The sequence below is a fragment of the Cydia strobilella genome, chromosome 9, assembly GCF_947568885.1.
Source record: "Cydia strobilella chromosome 9, ilCydStro3.1, whole genome shotgun sequence".
In the NCBI taxonomy this organism is placed as follows: domain Eukaryota; kingdom Metazoa; phylum Arthropoda; class Insecta; order Lepidoptera; family Tortricidae; genus Cydia; species Cydia strobilella.
The window spans coordinates 19,398,340-19,420,270 of NC_086049.1; the positions used below are offsets into that span (position 1 = coordinate 19,398,340).

A 21,931-nucleotide genomic window follows, 5' to 3' on the forward strand; every position below is an offset into this window, starting at 1 on the left:
GTAACTCAACTGGTGTCTCATTGAGCAACAAAACATTCACCTCTTGCAGCTCTTCTTCTTTTCCACTGCTTTCAGGACCAGGCCATCTACTTAAGGCATCAGCATTCCCAATTTTTTTCCCTTCAACATATTGTAACTCATAATCGTACGAATTTAACAATAAGGCCCATCTTAACATCCTGGGTGATATTACATTAGGTATTGGCTTCTTTGGGTCAAATATACCCAAAAGTGGTTTATGGCCCGTCTGAATGACTATCTTACGGCCAAAAATATATGAGTAAAATTTCTGTACTGCAAAAATAATTGCAGCAGCCTCTTTATCAATCTGCGAATAATTTCGTTCATGAGAGCTCATCGTCCTGGAAGCAAACATGATTGGTCTCAAAGAACCATCCTCCATCCGATGTTCCAGAACCGCACCGAGACCGTACTGCGAAGCATCACATGTAATAACCACTGGTTTCTTTAAATCATAATGTACTAATGTGTTCCCTGTGGTCAACATTCTTTTCAAGAGACTAAAAGCTTGTTGGCAATTTGGTGACCATACCCATTTGGCTCCTTTCAACAATAACTTGTACAGTGGTTCTGCTACAGTTGCTTTCTGTGCTATAAATCTGTCATAAAAATTCAGTAATCCAAGAAAAGCCTGTAACTCCTTTACATTTTTTGGTGCTGGCGTCTCCATTATAGCCTCGATCTTGTCTCCACACGGATGCAGGCCATTGGCATCAATCACATGTCCTAGAAACTCCACGCTTGCCTTCCCAAACTTGCACTTCTCCTTGTTGACTCTCAACCCGGCTTCCTTAAGGATCTGCAAGATGCGTTGAAGTCTGTCACTGTGTTCTTTTATTGTGTGTCCGGTGACCACAATATCATCCAGCAGTACCGCTGCTCCTGATACACCTGCCAATAAGTTGCTCATCATGCGCATTGCGCTGAAAAATTCCAGGACAGGCTTTAACCCCAAATGCTAACCTTTTACACCGGAATAACCCTTTAGGAGTATTTAAGGTAAGTAATTTTGAAGTTGGTTCATCCACTACCACCTGGGTGTAAGCTTGCTCTAAATCTATCTTACTGAAAATAACTCCTCCTTGCAAAACCGCAAAAGCTTCATTTAAAGTTGGCAGAGGGTAAGTATCCGTCTCAGTAGCCATATTTACTGTGGCCCTGTAATCCCCACAAAGTCTGACTTTCCCATTCTTCTTAATGATAGGTACTATAGGACTGGCAAACTCAGAATGACTGACAGGTTCCAAAACATCTTCTGCAACTAATCTGTCAATCTCCTGTAACACTCTCTCTTTAATTGCAAACGCCACCGGCCTACACTTCAAAAATTTTGGTTTCGCTTCGGGTTTCACAGGTATGGTTACTACTGGGCCGGTGTACTTCCCTAACCCAGACTGAAAAACTTCTTTATATTTTTCCAGTAAAGTATCTATACCTCCATCCTCCAATTTCATGTTATAAATTCCATGAATATCAATCTTTAACTCTGGAAGCCAATCACGGCCCAACAAATTTGGCCCATTGCCTCTTGCGATCAGTAAGTTTAATTTTGTATGTATATTCTTAAACCTTACCTCAACTGCCGCTACTCCTAACAACTCCACCTGATTTTCAGTCCAAGTTGTTAACCTAACACTTGATTCATCCAACCTTGGCATGTTTCCATTCCAAATTTCCCTCGCTGTACTTTCTCTCAACATGGTAAATGCAGCTCCAGTGTCGACTTCCAAATTGACTAGTCGACCATTTAATTCCACATTTGCATAAAAAGGATCCACTTTTTTTGACACCAAATTACACAAGACATCCTCATACAATCCATTAACCCGACTTGATTCCTTTGACTTACTTTTGTCTCGTGTATCCGAACATACTTCTGCAATATGGCCCATTCTTTTACACACATAGCACCTACTATATCTGAACCTACAGAAATTTCCGTGCCTTTTGCCACACCGCCAACAATCTTTGCCCAGTTCCAACGGTTTCGCTTTAATTCTATTAACCTCCATTGGCTCGTCACTGCCTGTACTAGTAGTACTAGTAGGCGCCACGCTAGAGGTCGCTGCCGTCGCTGGCGTCGCCATGACTATCACTCCGGCGTCCGCCGTTTCAGCCGTTAACGCCAATTTTACCGCTTGATCAAAAGTTAATGTTGTCTGCTGCAATAGTTGCTTCTGTACATCTTTATCACGAATGCCACATACTAACCGATCGCGCAACGTGCGATCCAAATCGGTAAAATTGCACTCTATAGCCAATTTACGCAAACTAGCCACGTACTCTTTTATATTTTCACTGCTCGATTGACACCTCATATGAAACTTATACGATTGCACAATTTCATTTTGTTTTGGATTAAAATGATCGTCTAACGTGGCCTTTACAGTTGTATAGGTTATGTCCGTGACTTTTTTCGGTGAAATTAACGATTCAACGAGATCATATAAATCACGACCACAAACTGCAAAGAAATTCGCTTTTTTTAACTCATCAGTTTGAATACTATTCGCGAGCAAACAATAGCCGAACCTATTCACGTAATTTTTCCAATTGTCTTTGTCCATCTGAAATTCACTAAATTTTAGAGGCATTTTATTGATTTCACTAAATAACACTTTTAAACATTCAAACACTATGTTTAAAGCACTTTTAGCCGCGATTCCCGAATTAAATCCCGTCGCCAGAATGTTACGTACGTGTGCTGGCTTGCTAGCTAGAACCGAACTGGGGGTACCCGCAGATCTTCCTATGTACCCACATGTCAATATATAACACCCTGAAAAAAGAAAATCAAGCAAAACAAAAAACCAGTAAAGACAACTTTCTACACGTGTGTACATTAAACACCAGAACACTTCGAACTCCTGAAAGTCTAAACGAGCTAGAACTAGCATTATCAAACATAAAATGGGACATTGTGGGCCTTTGTGAAGTTAGACGATTAGGAGAAAATATAGAGGATCATGGCAGCTTTCTTATGTACTATAAAGGAGTAACACCGGGCCAATATGGCACAGGGTTTTTAGTAAAACCAGAACTGAAACCCTACATAGAGGAATTTATTAAAGCGCAGCAGGAGGTTGCTGGACTACAATAACAAAAGAAAGGGATAAATGGAAAGAGTTAGGGGAGGCCTTTGCCTACAAAAGGCATACAGATGGAAATTAGATATATTCAATTCAATTTATTTATTTCAGGCAAATGCCCATATAATTTGTTAGTAATACAATTAAATTAATCTTAATATGCTAATGTTAGTAAACACATTAAATTACAAATAAAAAATGTATATCACATCTAACTTTACATAATGAAGACTGCCACATTCCAAACACTACTGCTGTACATGCAACAGCATCCAGTGGTGTTGGAACGGGCAGTCTAGCCTCTCGGCCAGCACATGCAACAGACTGTTGGAGCTACCGCGCAACCTCCGCATCAGTGAGGCAGTACGCTTACGCATTATGGCCTGGAATCCATCAGTTCGAGCCTCCGCAAACATACCTGATGCACTGCAGAAGCGCGGCAGACCCAACAGTACCCTAAACCCATTATTATATTGTACTCTCAGGGTGTTGAGAGTACTCTGCGTATATCTTACCCACAGGCTGCACGTGTAGAAGCTCTGGCAGTAGGCCTTAAACAATGTTATTTTGACTTCTTTTGTACACCGTGCAAACCTGCGGGCAAGCATATTACAACGCACAGCCATGGAGCGTCTCTCCCTTTCCACGTCTGTGCCATCTGAGAGGTCCGCAGTCACCCAATGGCCCAAGTATTTGAACTCTGACACTTGTTTGAGTTCACTGCCGTACAAGTAGACGGGGGGTACTGTCCCAACAGTACCACCACGCGGCTTAAAAACAAGGAGCTCGCTCTTGGTTATATTATACTTGAGCCCATGTGCAACTGCGTACCTCTCACATATCCCGAGCAGCTTTCTAAGTGCACTAATCGATGGACTCAGCAACACCATGTCATCAGCATAACTGATGTTATTGAAGCTTACGCCATCAATTGAACAACCGACCTTGGCATTGCTGAGCTCACCGATTAATCCGTTCACATATAGGTTGAACAGCTTTGGCGAGGTTAACCCCCCCTGACGAACACCGCAATTCAACCTATATGCGTCAGATAACTCTCCTGCCCATCTAACACAGTTTGTTTGGTTGGCATACCAAAACTTAAAAAGTTGTACTATTTCAGACGGCAGATCTGTCTCACGACGCAACTTGTGCCACAACACTTCATACGAGACCATATCGAAAGCCTTCGTTAAATCTAAGAAACACGCATAGACCGGCGTTTTTCTATCCGTGTAGTACCGAACGGCGCGCTTGAGGCACAGCACAGCGGTTTCCGTCGATAGCCCGGGTTTGAAACCGAACTGAGCATCGTGGAGCTTCAGGTGCTTAGTTAAAAGACCATCAAGCAAGCCGTCCAGCACTTTGGCAACAGTGGTGGCTAACGATATAGGTCTGTAGTTGCCTCTGTCAGACAAATCCCCCGTCTTATTCTTCACAAGTGGGACAACTATAGTGCGCATGAGGTCCCCAGGCAGATACGCATGTCTCAGACAAATGTTGAACAGCAGAGCTAAAACCCTAGGCAGATGAATCCCCGCATGTTGAAGGTGCTCGATGCTCAAGCCGTCATGCCCCGGTGATTTACCTCTGGTCATGTTCTTAATCACTGCCGCAACGTCACTCGCAGTAAAAAGGTGAAGGTAACGACTTTGGCTACCAGGAGCGGCATGAGCATCGCGCACCTCCCCAGGCGACAGCACCGCTGGTACAACCTTAAAGTGTTTAGCAAACATTTGTGCTATTGCCTTCGACTCGCTCACGCCACCGACGCTAATGGGAAGACTTGATTTGGGACTCAGCTTAGCAGTCTCCTTCCAAAAACCCTTGAAATTTTTAGATGCATGACGTGATGCTAGGATGTCCATCTTAATTTGTTCCTGGTTTACTTGACACCATTTAAGGCGAGCTTTAAATATATACATATACATATATGACATATATCATATACATACATATATAAAATATATACATATATGTTAACAAATTGTACTTACAAAACACTTGTCTGAAATAAAGGCTATTATTATTATTACATTCAGTTGCAGTGACTCATACATACACATACCTACTACAAGTGACGCCATGTTATCTGATATGATATGACGTGGCATTCTGTAAATTGTGTTTGTTGATCTTTAGGATGTTGCTTGCGCATATTAACAATACTGGATTACTATACAGTTGTTGGAATGTCAATAGTTGCTTTTTACGTTCATTATTAAATTGAATTGAATTATTAAATGTGGCTTATAAACCATAATGAGCACCGGCTTAACCATAGTTTTCACTGCAAGTCAGGGACCTGACAACCCTTTCCGCGATAAAACCCTTTCAATGGGCGACACTTAAACACGGCTAACACTTTGAAAGACTTTCCCTTTTGAGCTGCAAGCCCATTCATACCCTTACCTTTGACTAACCCTTACCGAAAAGCTAACCAAAAATAAGGCTAGCTCTTAATAAGGGTTACCCTTATCTTTAAGCGCTTTTTATAAAGGTTTTCCTTTGCATGAAAGAGACAGGATTAGTATATATCTACGGTAGTGTATGAAAAGGAAAGAAAATACTTGCCTAGTCAAAGAACGCCGTCGTCGCCGCCGACGATCGCTCGGATTCGAGGTAATAAAAAGGTAGACTTAAATTAGCACGCTTATATGCTAAAAGGGAAGCCCTTTATAAGGCTAACCCTTATAAGCAATATGCAAGGTGTTGGTGAGCGGATGATAAGGGTTTTGTAAGGGTATTTGGGCTTTAAGGGCTTATATAAGGGTTTCGTCTGGCAAAGGGTATGGTGAGTTAAGCCTTATGCAATACCCTTATAAAACCCCGATAAGGGATAGCGGGCCGGTCCCTGCTGCAAGTACAGTCTGGCAAAAAAGAGTAGAAATTAAAAAGTGGCAACACTAGTGTCGTCCCTTTCAAATCAATCTAAGAAAAACGGGACGACACTACAGTGTTGCCACTTTTTAATTTCTACTCTTTTTTGCCAGACTGTATGCCAAGGCTCGGAACCAGTGTTTTCTTCATACAAAAAATACCGGTATTATTACATTCTTCTTCGTTTTTAGGTTTATTATTTCATTTTTAATGGGACAATCTAATAATACGAAGTTGTTACCTAAGTGCATGATTCAGTCCTACGTAAACAGCATAAAATATTTATATATATTTTGGATTAAAAAAAAAAACTGTTTTGAGCCCTGGTGCTTGCAATTCCAACTGGGGTATTAAGCAAAAAAAGTTGTAATTGTACCTATTTCAGAATTACCAATAACCTCCCTTTAGTACTCTCATTCTAAATTGCAACTTCCATTACTTTTAGCAGATTAATTCTGGAATATAAAGTACTCTATGTCCTTTTCTAGTTTATAAACGGAGTATAATTTGATCAAAATCTGATCAGCTATTAATGATAAGATTAAACGAACTTGCATGTAGTGATATATAAAAATCTGCGTGCCACAAGTATATCCTTTTTTTTCTCTCATTTTATCTGCAATCGGCCGTTCTAGCCATAATCAGATGTTCTGTCTTTTTAAGGGTTTTGAGAGGTCTTCCATTAAATACTCTTTCTTGACTTTTATAGAATAGAATTTATCTTCTAGTGCCTCTGGTCTGGCCGCAGTATTTGCCACCTTTTGAGCCTACTCGGATTGTCATTGGTGTTAACCAAGTCCCTTGCAAGTTTGTTTGTATGTTTTTTTAGTCGTTCTTTGTACTTAACACAATATCTGTTAACCTCCTCTTTGATTGTTGGAATCTTTAGGTATTCATGTATCTCTGTATTGTTTGCAAACCATGGTGCACATGTTACAGCCCTTAGGACATTATTCTGAAATCTTTGTAGAATCTCGAGGTATGAGTTACTGGCCGTTCCCCAGAGTTCAATCCCGTATGTCCATATGGGTTTTATAATGCATTTATACACTAGCACTTTATTAGTTAGTGTCAGAGGTGATTGTCGGCCTATCAGCCAGTACAGGCGCTTGTAACGAAGGTCTGCTTCTTTTCTCCAGGTAAAGACCAAGGTATTTTTTCATACCCTTTAGTACTTATATTTTCTTTATTTCTATTTTTGCTATGAGTAATTATCTCGGACTAAATACAAATATAATCCAGGATTGAGGAACAAGCATCATCTAAATACATATTTTATTACTTTTATTTACAGATTACTTTTATCATAGAGTAACTTATACTAGAGCGGTACTGTCATAGTAAATTTTGTAACCCCAGTAAATTCACTGCCATCTGTCGACACACTTTAAAACTAAAAATAAATATTTACAAAAATACGATAAAATGTATTTAAATATGGATAAATGACTTTTTTTATTTGCATTCATTATTTTTATGATTTTGACCCATGTTCTTTCACTGATATGCGTTAAAATTGTTAAATAACAAACGAAACCGTCAACGCCATCTATATGACAGTAAGCCAAAGCTAGTAGCGCCCTCTGAACGAGAATCAAATTTTCTTGATTTTCAAAGCACGTTTTTTCCTTAGACTGTATCCATCTATTACGGAGTTATATCTATCTTTGCTTTTATTTACAGTCTCATTCATGTCCAACATTATATACAAATTTAATTAATACCTAGAAACAATTTCTAGTTCGTACCTTACCTCATTATGGTATAAGTGGACTTTTGTACAAATGTTATGTCTTTGCTTAGATATTTTGTACATTAATACTACTACTACTACATAAAAAAAAAATGAAAAAAAAAATGAAAAATATATTTATTTTGCACACAAAGATGGGAATTTGCAGATGGAGTATACATGAGGTCCAGGTTGCGCGCATACAGCGGTACATTTATAACAGTATGAACAGGGGTCCCCAAACTAGGCATAGCCTGTATCTTGGGCGACCAGTTAGTGAATTAAAAACTAGATTGAAAAAAAAGAAAGGATGTCTAAAGATGAAGATAGGTGCTAATGCTAATAACCTTAGCTACTAGGGATTTACGTTGGTCAGTCTGTCAGTCAAGTCTCTTACGGCTAAGTGTCTATACCTATAGGTTAAATGTCTAATTATGTAACATAGAGTACCACTACATATGGACAGAAATTGAGGCTTATGGCCGCGATATTTAAAGCATTATACAATTATACAATTTAGAGCATTATACAATGTTTCCTTTCTCCATACAAGTGCACCGTAGCGTCACTGCACTATCTCCTCAGTCTTATTATAATAATTATTACATACATACATTACATACATAATAATCTATGCATAGTGTGTAAAGCAAGCATGCCTAACGACAATCACACCCATAAAGTGCGTGTCCAATTACTAGGAGGAAGTTTAGTACATTAAGTATGGTTGTATTAATGGCTCATATCAGTTACCTTGAGCCTATCCTGATTACATTGGCTCACAATGGAATTAGAGAATTGTATGGTGATATTATTGAATGTATGTTTTGTTGTTTTCACTCACATTCTGTCTGGTTTATATTTTATTCTGTTTGTTATGTTTTGAAATGATTAATTTTTAATATGACACAATTTGCAACAGTAATAAATCCTTCTCCTTCTTCCTGCCCTTATCCCACGTTATGTGGGGTCGGCACAACATGTTTTTCTCTTCCATTCTCCTCTATCTTTCGTCACCAACAACAACAACATACATAAATAATTAATACAACAACAACAGTAATAAATAATTTATTAAAAGGCAAAAATGCTTTGAAAACAGACAGAGTGCGAAAAAATATAAACTGTCGGCTAAGTAAGGTGCAATGAATTCAATCGATCCTTGAAATGCCGCGACTTAATTGAAAATCAAAGTTCGTCAATTGCGGGCATTTTTCTCCGTCACTCTAATTACGTCTTAATGAGAGTAATAGAGAAAGATCCCCGAAATTTTCGAATTTCGGTTTTCGCGGTAGACCCCCAGGCCCTTTAAGGCGGTTCCCTGAGCCAGAAGGCGCAAAATCTCCTTATATGATCCTGTTTTTCTAAGAGACGTTGATATTCGTAGACGTGGAAAAAATATATGTAGTTCTTGACTATATTATCTTTAATATCATAGCTTCCGATACACGAATTATGACACTTCACTCGATACAATTAATTCCCAAAGTAACCTCTAACTCGGACTTTTAATCCAACTTTACTCGGTTATTTATTATGTGATACAAAAAAAACAAAAAAAAAACAAAAAACAATCTTAACTTAAATAATAATTTCATAGCTTTCAAATTTCGATATTGTAGGGTAGCGTTTATAAAATAAATAAAAATCGACAAAATTCGATCAAAATTGACACTTGGCGCGCATGATCTTTCCCGTTCTTTCTTGCGAAATGTGACAGAGACAGCGGCAAACCGATGGAACGGCCTTAAACGCTAGTCGTTTTAACGAAAATCTGCATTCAAGCTCACTAAGGGCCTGTTTCACAATGTCCAAGTAAAGTATTTGATAGCTAATTAACAAATAACTTAACCGCCAGATAATACAACCTTCAATTATAAAGGTATTCCTGTTAAGCTTATTTGAAGATTGCGAAACGCCAAAGATGACTTTATTCGTCAGATAAGTTGGCAAGTAGCTTATTCAGGACTTTACATGGACATTGTGAAACAGGTCCTTAATCTTTATTCTTAGGAGTTTAGAACCTTGTTACTCGGGACCGTTTCCCAACAGCCCCGTCCGTGTCAAATTTCACGCTTATTCTTATTCCGATTAGCTACGGTAGATGGATGTAAAGAACTGTGTGTAACTGGGACTATTAGGAGTTCGGAGACACGAATGGATTGTGTTCGGTGTTTGCAGACTGGCAGACTACAGTGCCTACTACCATCAAGAGCAGCTGGAAGGGCTGGTGCGAGTGACTCGAATGCTGCTGCACTGTCGCTACCCGCGCTACCTCGAGGATGGAGGTGTGCCACAATAATTCAATGTCATTTGCATGGTTACCGGTTTTTATCTACGAGATGTTATAATTCGCGTCTTTTTTCTAGCGTTGGCGTTCGCGACGCGCCTCCCATGCATCTACAGCTGCGTGGCGTCTCCTCTCGGCGTCGTCCAACATCTGTGCCGCCAGCTCGGGCTGCCTCTCGCCTGCGTGCGGCCCGTGCCCCAGCACCCGAGCGGTGAGTCATTCCAACATCTGTGCCGCCAGCTCGGGCTGCCTCTCGCCTGCGTGCGGCCCGTGCCCCAGCACCCGAGCGGTGAGTCATTCCAACATCTGTGCCGCCAGCTCGGGCTGCCTCTCGCCTGCGTGCGGCCCGTGCCCCAGCACCCGAGCGGTGAGTCATTCCAACATCTGTGCCGCCAGCTCGGGCTGCCTCTCGCCTGCGTGCGGCCCGTGCCCCAGCACCCGAGCGGTGAGTCATTCCAACATCTGTGCCGCCAGCTCGGGCTGCCTCTCGCCTGCGTGCGGCCCGTGCCCCAGCACCCGAGCGGTGAGTCATTCCAACATCTGTGCCGCCAGCTCGGGCTGCCTCTCGCCTGCGTGCGGCCCGTGCCCCAGCACCCGAGCGGTGAGTCATTCCAACATCTGTGCCGCCAGCTCGGGCTGCCTCTCGCCTGCGTGCGGCCCGTGCCCCAGCACCCGAGCGGTGAGTCATTCCAACATCTGTGCCGCCAGCTCGGGCTGCCTCTCGCCTGCGTGCGGCCCGTGCCCCAGCACCCGAGCGGTGAGTCATTCCAACATCTGTGCCGCCAGCTCGGGCTGCCTCTCGCCTGCGTGCGACCCGTGCCCCAGCACCCGAGCGGTGAGTCATTCCAACATCTGTGCCGCCAGCTCGGGCTGCCTCTCGCCTGCGTGCGGCCCGTGCCCCAGCACCCGAGCGGTGAGTCATTCCAACATCTGTGCCGCCAGCTCGGGCTGCCTCTCGCCTGCGTGCGGCCCGTGCCCCAGCACCCGAGCGGTGAGTCATTCCAACATCTGTGCCGCCAGCTCGGGCTGCCTCTCGCCTGCGTGCGGCCCGTGCCCCAGCACCCGAGCGGTGAGTCATTCCAACATCTGTGCCGCCAGCTCGGGCTGCCTCTCGCCTGCGTGCGGCCCGTGCCCCAGCACCCGAGCGGTGAGTCATTCCAACATCTGTGCCGCCAGCTCGGGCTGCCTCTCGCCTGCGTGCGGCCCGTGCCCCAGCACCCGAGCGGTGAGTCATTCCAACATCTGTGCCGCCAGCTCGGGCTGCCTCTCGCCTGCGTGCGACCCGTGCCCCAGCACCCGAGCGGTGAGTCATTCCAACATCTGTGCCGCCAGCTCGGGCTGCCTCTCGCCTGCGTGCGGCCCGTGCCCCAGCACCCGAGCGGTGAGTCATTCCAACATCTGTGCCGCCAGCTCGGGCTGCCTCTCGCCTGCGTGCGGCCCGTGCCCCAGCACCCGAGCGGTGAGTCATTCCAACATCTGTGCCGCCAGCTCGGGCTGCCTCTCGCCTGCGTGCGGCCCGTGCCCCAGCACCCGAGCGGTGAGTCATTCCAACATCTGTGCCGCCAGCTCGGGCTGCCTCTCGCCTGCGTGCGGCCCGTGCCCCAGCACCCGAGCGGTGAGTCATTCCAACATCTGTGCCGCCAGCTCGGGCTGCCTCTCGCCTGCGTGCGGCCCGTGCCCCAGCACCCGAGCGGTGAGTCATTCCAACATCTGTGCCGCCAGCTCGGGCTGCCTCTCGCCTGCGTGCGGCCCGTGCCCCAGCACCCGAGCGGTGAGTCATTCCAACATCTGTGCCGCCAGCTCGGGCTGCCTCTCGCCTGCGTGCGACCCGTGCCCCAGCACCCGAGCGGTGAGTCATTCCAACATCTGTGCCGCCAGCTCGGGCTGCCTCTCGCCTGCGTGCGGCCCGTGCCCCAGCACCCGAGCGGTGAGTCATTCCAACATCTGTGCCGCCAGCTCGGGCTGCCTCTCGCCTGCGTGCGGCCCGTGCCCCAGCACCCGAGCGGTGAGTCATTCCAACATCTGTGCCGCCAGCTCGGGCTGCCTCTCGCCTGCGTGCGGCCCGTGCCCCAGCACCCGAGCGGTGAGTCATTCCAACATCTGTGCCGCCAGCTCGGGCTGCCTCTCGCCTGCGTGCGGCCCGTGCCCCAGCACCCGAGCGGTGAGTCATTCCAACATCTGTGCCGCCAGCTCGGGCTGCCTCTCGCCTGCGTGCGGCCCGTGCCCCAGCACCCGAGCGGTGAGTCATTCCAACATCTGTGCCGCCAGCTCGGGCTGCCTCTCGCCTGCGTGCGGCCCGTGCCCCAGCACCCGAGCGGTGAGTCATTCCAACATCTGTGCCGCCAGCTCGGGCTGCCTCTCGCCTGCGTGCGGCCCGTGCCCCAGCACCCGAGCGGTGAGTCATTCCAACATCTGTGCCGCCAGCTCGGGCTGCCTCTCGCCTGCGTGCGGCCCGTGCCCCAGCACCCGAGCGGTGAGTCATTCCAACATCTGTGCCGCCAGCTCGGGCTGCCTCTCGCCTGCGTGCGGCCCGTGCCCCAGCACCCGAGCGGTGAGTCATTCCAACATCTGTGCCGCCAGCTCGGGCTGCCTCTCGCCTGCGTGCGGCCCGTGCCCCAGCACCCGAGCGGTGAGTCATTCCAACATCTGTGCCGCCAGCTCGGGCTGCCTCTCGCCTGCGTGCGGCCCGTGCCCCAGCACCCGAGCGGTGAGTCATTCCAACATCTGTGCCGCCAGCTCGGGCTGCCTCTCGCCTGCGTGCGGCCCGTGCCCCAGCACCCGAGCGGTGAGTCATTCCAACATCTGTGCCGCCAGCTCGGGCTGCCTCTCGCCTGCGTGCGGCCCGTGCCCCAGCACCCGAGCGGTGAGTCATTCCGACAGAGTGTGGCAGTGCAAAACTAAAAGACTATCTTCAAACATTAGCTAGCTCTTCCAGAGCCTAAATTAACATTATATAAAAACGGGCCCTATTACCAATCAATAAAAATATATAATAAAATCCCCGACTCCATCAAACAAGCCGAAACCAAAAAATATATTTCGAAATAACCTAAAATCGTGGCTACTTAATAAAACATTTTATTCCTACCAAGAATTTATGACATATGATACTCAATAATGTTATCTCATAATTAATTACCTAATTGAATACCAATTTGTTGACACTATAATGGAATAATTGAATAAACTGACAATATAACATTCTAATTTGCTATAATTATAAAATTATTTCTTGACGATAATTCACCAATTCAATGTTATATATTTATTACGAATTGATTATTATTATATTTCCACTGAAAGTACCAATTTATACATATCTTGTTTTGTATAAATTAACTTTTTAGCTTTGACTAGTTTTTAAGACATTGCTACGCCCTTGCAGGGTGACCATGTATCAAATCTCTATGTAACACCTTTTATAACCATGGTTTTTGCAAATAAATGAAAATGAAAATTATCTCCGCTGACTCCGCTTAACTACAACTTGTCACGATAACAATAATATTAGATTTCTATTGACTTTTGTATCGTCCGTTACTGTCACAAGTTACAAAGTGGCACATAGATCAAATTCCTCGACTGTACTGACAAATGGAGTCCGTGTTTATTTTTCAGGACGCGGCATGGACGTATCTGCTCTTGAGCGACTCTGCGAAGAAGACTTAGCGGCCGAGCGCACACCGCTCCTAGTCCTGGGAGCCGCCGGGGCAGCCCCCCTCGGAGGCGGGGACGCCCTCGTAGCCTTAGCGAATGCGTGCCGCCGTTGGGGGCTGTATCTACACCTGCGGGGGCACAGCCTGGCGCTGCCCGCGGCGTTGCCTAGAGACGAAGTTGGTAACATTGACAATAGACGTCGTTAGTTGATCTCACACCACTCGCAGCCCTAGGAGCCGCCGGGGCGGCCCCGTGGAGCCTAGGAGGCACGGCCTGGCGCTGCCTACATAGAGACGATTGGCCTACTTTATTGGCCTTCAAAATCATAAAGACCGCCAAGTTTATTTTTTGTGCGATTAAGGCCTATTTTAGTTAATACTGTTTGTTTCAGAGTTATAGTATAGCTGACTCCGTCACGCTCACGCCGGGGCCTTGGTTCGGTGTTCCCGGCCTCCCTACTGTCGTATCCTTTTTAAACGGTGAAGATTATGAACGGAGCGAAAAAGAACAAAAAATAAATATACTCGTATTTTGTAAATTAGAAAATAAATGACAAAATAAATTTCCTGACACGATATTACAGACATTTTACAAAATTCCAGAGCCTATGACGGCAAATGATCATTCCAAAGGTGTCAATCCGGTTAGTATCGAGTATAGATGGTTAAAATTGAGTATTCTATTTTTCAAACTATTATATATATTTATATATTTTTTTTAGTGTACCTAGTTCTATTTTTCAATTAGGTAATTATTAATTTTTAATTAAAGTATCAACATCGCGCGTCTCATTTGTTTTTCGTTTATTTCATATCGTATTCGGAACTCGTTCTTAATTCGTCTTGTCAATTTTACATGTCATTATTTTATTTGGTCTACAGTTTGTGATTTGTGCCTCTCTTAAGTGCCCGTATTTGGATAGTTTTTAGGGTTCTGTACCCAAAGGGTAAAAACGGGACCTTATTACTAAGACTTCGCTGTCTATCTGTCTGTCTGTCCGTCTGTCACCAGGCTGTATCTCATGAACCGTGATAGCTAAACAGTTGAAATTTTCATAGATGATGTATTTCTGTTGCCGCTATAACAACAAATAAAAATAAAAATAGAATAAAATAAATATTTAAGGGGGGCTCCCAGCTCCTATACATCAAACGTGATTTTATTGCCGTTTTTTGTGTAATGGTACGGAACCCTTCGTGCGCGAGTCCGACTCGCACTTGCCGGTTTTTTTATCTTATTTACTTATTCGCTAAAAATGTGACAAGTTCGGTTTTGCTTAAATTCGTAAGTAGTCTCTTGTCGAATGAGACGAGCGATGCTGGTGCCGTAATGAGCCTCATGCATGAAGTTTATATTTGAACGAAATATGTTTTATTCGGATGTTTGTTACCGTTATATCATGTTACAAATGTATTTCCGTTTTTAAATTACCATTAATTTACTTAAAATTATAAATAAAAAGTACAAAAATTTGCCCGCGAAAAGCTAGTGAGCGAAACGCTCGAAACGCCACGTGACGTCACGCGTTCGGCAGATTAGTGTCATTAGTAGCAAACGTCAGTTGGGCCGCCCAACGTGTGACGTCATCACGCTCTGTCGAATTCGCGCCAAAATATCATTTCCGGTGTTCCAACGATATAAATTATGAATCCAAAAATGAAAATAAATTCATGCATGGAGCTAATTAATCGAAGTGTGTTTTCTTGTTGTGTTGGTGCAGGCGGGCAGTCGCGAGGGCGCGCTCGCGGCGCTCGGGGGGCTGACGGGTGCGGGGGGCGGTCCGGGGGGCGGGGCGGGGGGTGCGGGGCGCGCGGGGGCGCTGCCGCTGTGGGCCGCGCTGAGAGCGGCCGGGGCGAGAACGTTAACGAACCGACTCGCGACGGCTTTCCGTAATGCGAGGACGGCCAGAGCTATTGTGGCGGAGGCGGGGCTCAGCATTCTGGTAACTTACTAACTTATTATCAACTTCATATAGGATCGATCGATCGGGCTATCGCTGAAGGGGGCGAAAAATATTGGTAAGTAAGATTTATGTGGTGCGCTCGCAGGCTCGGCGGCCGTAGGTTGGAGCGAGACACGGTGATCGGACCTTTCGTTCCCACCTATGGCCGCCGCTCGCCGCTGCCGCCCCCGCGCGATGTCGTGGCCGGGCCGTAACGGGCTAACCCCCCGACTAGCAATAGCTTTTCGTGATTGCGAGGGCAGCGAGGGCCATCGTCGCTGAAACGGGGATCAAGATATTGGTAAATAATTATAACCACATAATAGATGGGCTGCGCTGAGAACGCCGGGACCGAAGACTTGCTCCTGCCTTCCGTAAATATTTTCATTAAAAATATATAAGTAGGTAGCGATTATCGTTTTAATTATTCGAGTATTAATCCTGCACCTAACAACCATCTCTTTTTAGCCCAGTGGTTGACTGGTAGAGAATGCCTTATGGCATTAAGTCCGCCATTTGTACTTATAATTTTATGTGCAACAAAGTTTAAATAAATAAGTAGGCACTTATTTACTCTTTCCATCGGAGTTCAGTTGGCAAAGAAAATGATGATACCTTTATCTTACGCTTTGTCTCTATCGCCCCGAAAGAGCAAAGAATTATATGTACTTTTTATTTTTATTTTCATGTTATCAATAACGTACCTTCTGCGAGTCACAATAATGAAGGAAACACACAAATATCTCTCAATTCAAATTATCTTTATTTATTTTTTCACATAATAATGGTAATAATTAAATATGTAATTCTTATATTTCCAGAGCGCAGAACCCGGCGGCGATGAACCACCAACCGTAGATCTAGTTGTGAGTGATTTTCTGACACTATTAATTCCTACATTTCAAGCTTAATTCAGCTTACTTACTGTATATATCTATGTAGCATGTATGTAGCATAATATATGTTTTCCCGATAATATATTCAACTCCTGGGGCCTAGGCTAGTCGAGATGACAATCGTACATTCATTTTGTCATTTGCATTTCTGCCCTCTCAAGCTAAATAACGGTACCTATCTCAAAAACAAATGAACATGAAAATGGAACCTTCGAATTTAAAGTACACGTTTATACACAGAATTGTGCAGAGCGAAAGTCATGTGATTTAAATTATTTCCATTTCCATACATTATTTCACTTTCGATTGGCATTCCCTATTATATCAACGATTGTCACTTGGCTCTCTGATCATAATAACATCGAATACTTATGAGAAAATTAAACAAATCCCTCACTTTGTGTTACAGGAGGCAATATCGCGGGCATCAGCATGCGTAACGTTTCAGTTTGCCCCCGAAGACTCGGAAAAGCCGCCGCCATATTACGACAAACTCAACTCTTGGCTCGGACAAGTGCTGCAGCGGGAGGCGGATATGGTCAGTTTTTTTGTTAATTTCTATCTCTATAATGACAGCGAGATTTTCCATAACGATAACAAGTTAAACAACAAAGGTTACCTAAAAACTTGAGAAATTGACCATTTATCAATACACCAGACGCGCTCCCCGACTACTATGCCCAAGGCAGGGCAAGATTATATGCATTCCGTGGCAGCTATCGTTACGCTGCCACGAAGTGCTGGAATAATCTTCCACCACCAATCCGACAGCAGTACTTGTTACTTTAAATCAAGACTAAAAGCTTGGGTGCCTAATGGACCAACAAGGTTCTGCTGCCTTACCCTACATATAAAAAAACACCTTCCGTCTTCCTTTTCCTGTTCCCGTCATTGTTAATATCTGTTTAGTACTTTAGTTACCCACAAATGGAATTATACAACACGGTGTTTTTTTAAGTCCTTTTATTTCAGGGGTGCATTCCTGAGCATAAATTAAACTTTCTCAAAGAAACTAGTATTTTTTTTTATACCACGTCGGTGGCAAACAAGTATACGGCCCGCCTGATGGTAAGCAGTCACCGTAGCCTATGGACGTCTGCAACGCCATTTCTGTCCCTAAATAAAAATTTACGGATGTCTATGCGTCAGAAATTACACCTAGCTACTCTTATGTTCGGTATTGTAAATAGACAAATGCCCTCGTACCTTTATGATAAGTTAACCTGGATGCAAAGCTCCAGGTCCGCAGAGGTCAGGTCCGCCAAAGTTCTACTGCTTGTCTGTTCTGTACCTACACCAATCAGCCGCATTTCCCGGCAGTTTTCGATATGCCGCTACCAAATGTTGGAACAACCCGCCTCCACCTATTCGAACGCTAAAAACAATTAACGGTTTCAACTCAAAATGTCGTATGACTATTCTATTCAGAGATATTACATGCTCGTTGCCGACCCTTTAAAAACCTGTACACTCCTTTTTTGAAGAACCCGATACTGTAGCCCCTCGGGAAAACCGTAAATCCATATTTAAGATAATTAATGATTATTTTTTCTAATAAGGCCCCTACGAGCGTGTACACTTGCCTTAGTGCCTGTTTATACGTTGATTAGTGTTTATTATGAGTTCATACATTTGCTACTAAATGACATATATATGTCATAGTTTTCAATTGTTTAGTGGATTTAAACATAATGTCCGTTTTACAATAACGCTATTAATTACTTTTTATGAAAATTACAAAAAAATAATAAAAAAATAACACTGACATTCAGTTTCCTTAAATGTATGTAACGGCGTACTCCGAAATTAAAGGAGTTAAAAAAAAACACTGTGTATTTATAAAATTGACGTATATATTTATAATTATTTATACGTCGTCGTCGTTCACAACGAGCCGCGCAGTGTACTGTCCAGTATCCAGCGCACTCCGCTGGCTCCACACCCACAGAAAACCAGCGCCATTGACCACGCTAGTCGTGCCAGCTGCATTGCTGAGTGGAGAGTTGGAGACCATTTCGTCTTCACATCTCTATTTCAACTGTTTTATTAACATTGCTATTATTATATTATACTAGCTTTTGCCCGCGACTTCGTCTGCGTGGAATTATTAATTTGGGTACCTTAATTCTTAAACAAATCTGCTTTTTAATCCATCCTTTTTCACCCCCAAATTGGTCCACACTATACATTTCCACCCCATTTTTTTTCACCCTTAAGGGATGATTTAGGGGATAAAAGTTATTCTATATCATTTCCCACAGCTCAAACTATCCCCATACCAAGTTTCATCTAAATCGGTTCAGCGGTTATTGATTCCCCCATACAAATTTCCACCCCCCATTTCACCCCCTTGAGGGGTGAGTTCTGGGATAAAAAGTATCCTATGTCCTTCCCCGGGACTCAAACTATCTGTATACCAAATTTCAACTAAATCGGTTCAGCGTTTTAAGCGTGAAGAGGACAGACAGACAGTCAGACAGACTTTCGCATTTATAATATTAGTATGGATTGATTAATAAGAAAAAAGAAAAGTTTCCTAACTTGATTGAAAAAAAAAGAAACACGCAAGAAAGCTGATGCGTGTGGTATATCACTGCAGTTGTTTTTTTTTACGATTAATGTCCATCTGTGTCTGTCTACGTGTATTATTTGTATTAATGTGTTATCTGAATAAATTATATTATCTATTTTATTCTAATAAGTATCTTCAAGGTGCACTCAATTTAAGTCACATTCACTCATTTGTCGCCTTTCTTATAAATCGCACTTTATGAACTTGTGTATAATCATTTACCTAAATTTGCCCGCCGACACCTTTCTAAGGGATAACGACAATTTTCCGTCCTCGCCAACAAACAGATCAGCATAGAAGTGTGCGAGACCGAGAGCCACGGCGTGGTGCTGCGCTACTGCCCGCTGGAGGGTGCGGCGGGGGCGGGTGCGGGGGCGGGTGCGGGGGCGGGTGCGGGGCAGGGGGAGGGCGCGCTGGCCGCGCTGCCGGCGCTCCTCGACGCGCAGGTGCACGTGCTCCGAGCCACGGCGGCTCTCAGGGAGCCCTTCCTACAGGTAACTATAGCGGCCATTGTCGAGTCGCAGATCCACGTTCTTAGAGCCCCGGCGGCTCTTAGGGAGCATTTCTTACAGGTGACATGAAATTAATCCCCTAATAGTGACCTCCCGAGGCGACGAGACTCAAATTACTACGATAGCTTCCTCCCGCCCGCTAGAGGGCACAGCGAAGGGCGAACTGGACGGTTTACCGGACATTCTGGACGCGCAGGTCCATGTCCTGAGGGCCCCGTGTGCGCTAGGAGAGCCTTACTTACAGATTACAAAGATAATCTCAAATAGCGACTTTATTATTAAAGCGAAAAGAGTCACATTCCAACGATGACTTCCACATGCTTGCTAGAGGACGCCGCGACTGGTAAATATCGAATAATATTTCGTACATAAATTCCGAAAAACTCATTGCTATACGAGCCGGGGTTTGTACCCGCGGCCACCGGATTCAAAGTCGCACGCTTTTACCGCTAGGCAAAGAGAATATAATAAGATAGAGCGGTACTGTCATAGTAGATTTTGTAACCACAGTAAATTCACTGCCATCTATCGACACACTTTAAAACTAAAAATAAAGATTTATAAAAATACGATAAAATGTATTTAAATATGGATAAATGATTTTTTTTATTTGCATTAATTATTTTTATTATTTTGACCCATGTTCTTTCACTGATATGCGTTAAAATTGTTAAATAACAAACGAAACCGTCAACGCCATCTATACGACAGTAGGCCAAAGCTAGTAGCGCCCTCTGATCGAGAATCATTTTATTTTTATTTTCGAGGCACGTTTTTTCCTTAGACTGTATCCATCTATTGCGGAGTTATATCTATCTTTGCCGCTAGACCACCAGCGCTTCTTAAAAAAAACATATATAAATAATTAAATAAATACATAAAATGTTTTCTTGTTTTTTTTTCTATCGCGCCAACTATACATTTTTAAGATTTTATTTAGTCTGCCTTTGCATTCTCCAATGGGCTCCATACAGTGGTAACTTGTAGGTTAAGTGTGTAGGCTTAGGTATAGGTATAATTGTTAGGCTTAGGTACTAACCCTTTTAAAACTGTTTTTTATTAACAAAATGTATGTGTCACAGTTACATGAAATAAATGATTTCAAATAGCCTTGTGAAATTTGTTCTTGAGTAAGACGTGTAAACATTGAATATAAAAAAACCGGCCAAGAGCATGTTGGGCCATGCTCAGTGTAATCTTAGGTTCCTCAGTTACCCGTCCGTCAAAATACACATTTTGCAAAAACTCAAAAACGGCTTATCCGATCAGGTTCGCTATAATTTTCCTTGAAACTTGGAAGTCTTTACTAAGCTTTACTTTCACGTTTTTTTTTTATATTTTTTGGTAAAATGGTTCTAAAGTTAGAGGAGAGACACATTTTTTTTTTCTTTCAGAGCGATTATTTCCGAAAACATTTTGTTTAAGTATCAAAAAATGGTTCTTGAAGTGAAAATACATATTCGTTAAGAAAGACGTACCTATTCAACGACATTTCACAGTACCTATACTGAAACTGTTCTTGTATAATATATATCGCACTGGTATAGCTTGTGACGCCAATATGCGACATTTGCATCTATTACACTAGTATGGCTTGTGACGCCAATATTTGACATTTGCATCTATCGCACTAGTATGGCTTGTGACGCCAATATTTGACATTTGCATCTATCGCACTAGTATGGCTTGTGACGCCAATATTTTACATTTGCATCTATCGCACTAGTATGGTTTGTGACGCCAATATTTGACATTTGCATCTATCGCACAAGTATGGCTTGTGACGCCAATATTTGACATCTGCATCTATCGCACTAGTATAGCTTGTAACGCCAATATCTAACATTTCCATCTATCGCACTAGTATGGTCTGTGATGGCACTTTTTTTTCGCCTAGCCCGCAAATCGTCCGATAAGGAACTTCGTTCCAAAAATCGTGAAAGTAAAGCTTAGTAAAGACTTTAAAGGAAAATGATAGCGATATAGGGATTGAAGCGAAAAAAAAACATCCCTACTTTTCGTGTAGGGGAGCCACCAAATTTTTATTTTATTTTTCTAGGTTTTAGTTTACGACTTTGTCGTCGTAACTGATTTATAAACCAATTCTATCCATGCCAAATTTCAGTTATCTAGCACTAACGATCACGCAGCAAAGCCACGGACGGACAGACAGACGGACATAGCGAAACTATAAGGGTTCCCGTTCCCAGTTGACTACGGAACCCTACGAACTACAACTGAGCGGGGATAACCCCTCTTAATGTTATTATTTACAACGACGGGACTTAATCGCGTAAAATAAGTATTAAATTTACCTCCGACGTTTCGAGGACGGCGTTG

At 43.7% G+C, this 21,931-nt stretch overlaps 1 protein-coding gene across 1 annotated transcript in view; it reads left to right on the forward strand.

Annotated features, from left to right (window-relative positions):
• The window catches only part of LOC134744491 (pyridoxal-dependent decarboxylase domain-containing protein 1), a 31,939-nt gene that overhangs the window by 2,886 nt on the left and 7,122 nt on the right, over window positions 1–21,931 (forward strand). The window contains exons 3-11 of the mRNA XM_063678321.1: window positions 9,904–10,010; window positions 10,092–10,223; window positions 13,631–13,845; window positions 14,061–14,132; window positions 14,253–14,312; window positions 15,390–15,611; window positions 16,433–16,477; window positions 16,917–17,045; window positions 19,367–19,573. Of these exons, the coding sequence (XP_063534391.1) occupies window positions 9,904–10,010; window positions 10,092–10,223; window positions 13,631–13,845; window positions 14,061–14,132; window positions 14,253–14,312; window positions 15,390–15,611; window positions 16,433–16,477; window positions 16,917–17,045; window positions 19,367–19,573 (1,189 nt within the window). The remainder of the gene's footprint in view (window positions 1–9,903; window positions 10,011–10,091; window positions 10,224–13,630; window positions 13,846–14,060; window positions 14,133–14,252; window positions 14,313–15,389; window positions 15,612–16,432; window positions 16,478–16,916; window positions 17,046–19,366; window positions 19,574–21,931) is intronic.